Genomic DNA, 963 nt, shown 5'->3' with positions numbered 1-963 from the left:
CTTTGGAGTTCTCTCTATCCCCTCCCATGATCCATAGCTTCAAAGCTGACTCTGGCTTTTCGTCATGTTTCTACAGAAAAAAAATAGGCCAAAAATGATGCTTTTCTTGCATCATTTTTGAATGGCCATTTTAAACTTCTAATATCTAGAAACCTACTTCAGCTAGGACCTTAAATTTTTTTAGGGTGTATGTCTGGTACTAGAGCGCTACGAATACAGACCTCAAGGTGAGTAATTATGCCCGAATGCCAGATGCTTCAAGCCCAAACTATTTGGACCTCCGATATCTAAGAACAGACTTTGAGGCGTGTTGCCGATTGTTGTTTACAATTTCTCATATTCGAGGCACGTGTTTTTGTTTTTTTCAAGCGTGTCTTTCCCCTTTCGCCTGTTCAAACCTCAGTATATTTTGCATCGTATTTTTTAAGCCTCACAATAAATATTAATGACATCTAAAAGAATCTCTGCAAGGGCTCTTGTCACACATGGCCTGCACTGTGTTAACCCATCGACATACAAACGTCACTGTTCCTTGGAGTCATACATGTAACCCCCATGTAGCTAGTTGTGGCTAACCAGGTTACGATTCCTCATCTACTGTTGTTTAACCCAGAGAAAATGAAGATTGCACCAATTAGCCCTGAAAGCTCGTGTCTGTGAGACATTCTTTAAAGCTTACTTTGCTCAGGTTAGTTCGCTAGCTTCTGTACCTGATGCAATAGACCGACGTGCCGTTAGCGGTCATTGAGGTTACTTAACAGAAGCGTCAGCTGCTATTAAACCACCTCGATTTAGTTTGAGAGACACAAAAGTCCTAAGTATTTAAAACAGATATTTACCAGCTGCCTGTCTATCTCCGCGTCACTTCTAACACTGGTTTTTGGAGAGTACTCAGTGTATCGCATCAGGTCTCCATCCACGGTCATTCCACCGGCGTTCGCCATGTTGCCTCACAACTGTTAA

The 963-nt window shown here is 42.0% G+C and overlaps 1 protein-coding gene across 1 annotated transcript in view; it reads right to left on the bottom strand.

Annotated features, from left to right (window-relative positions):
• LOC102214332 (dnaJ homolog subfamily C member 15-like) overlaps positions 1-957 on the bottom strand; it is a 4,129-nt gene extending 3,172 nt beyond the window's left edge. The window contains exon 1 of the mRNA XM_005733933.1: positions 808-957. Within this exon, the coding sequence (XP_005733990.1) occupies positions 808-944 (137 nt within the window). The 5' untranslated portion in view covers positions 945-957. The remainder of the gene's footprint in view (positions 1-807) is intronic.
• Positions 958-963: the final 6 nt, after the last annotated feature.

This window comes from Pundamilia nyererei, unplaced genomic scaffold (genome assembly GCF_000239375.1).
Source record: "Pundamilia nyererei isolate P.nyererei 1_Seehausen unplaced genomic scaffold, PunNye1.0 scaffold00055, whole genome shotgun sequence".
Classification (NCBI taxonomy): Eukaryota; Metazoa; Chordata; class Actinopteri; order Cichliformes; family Cichlidae; genus Pundamilia; species Pundamilia nyererei.
This window is presented reverse-complemented; position numbering and strand designations above follow the sequence as displayed.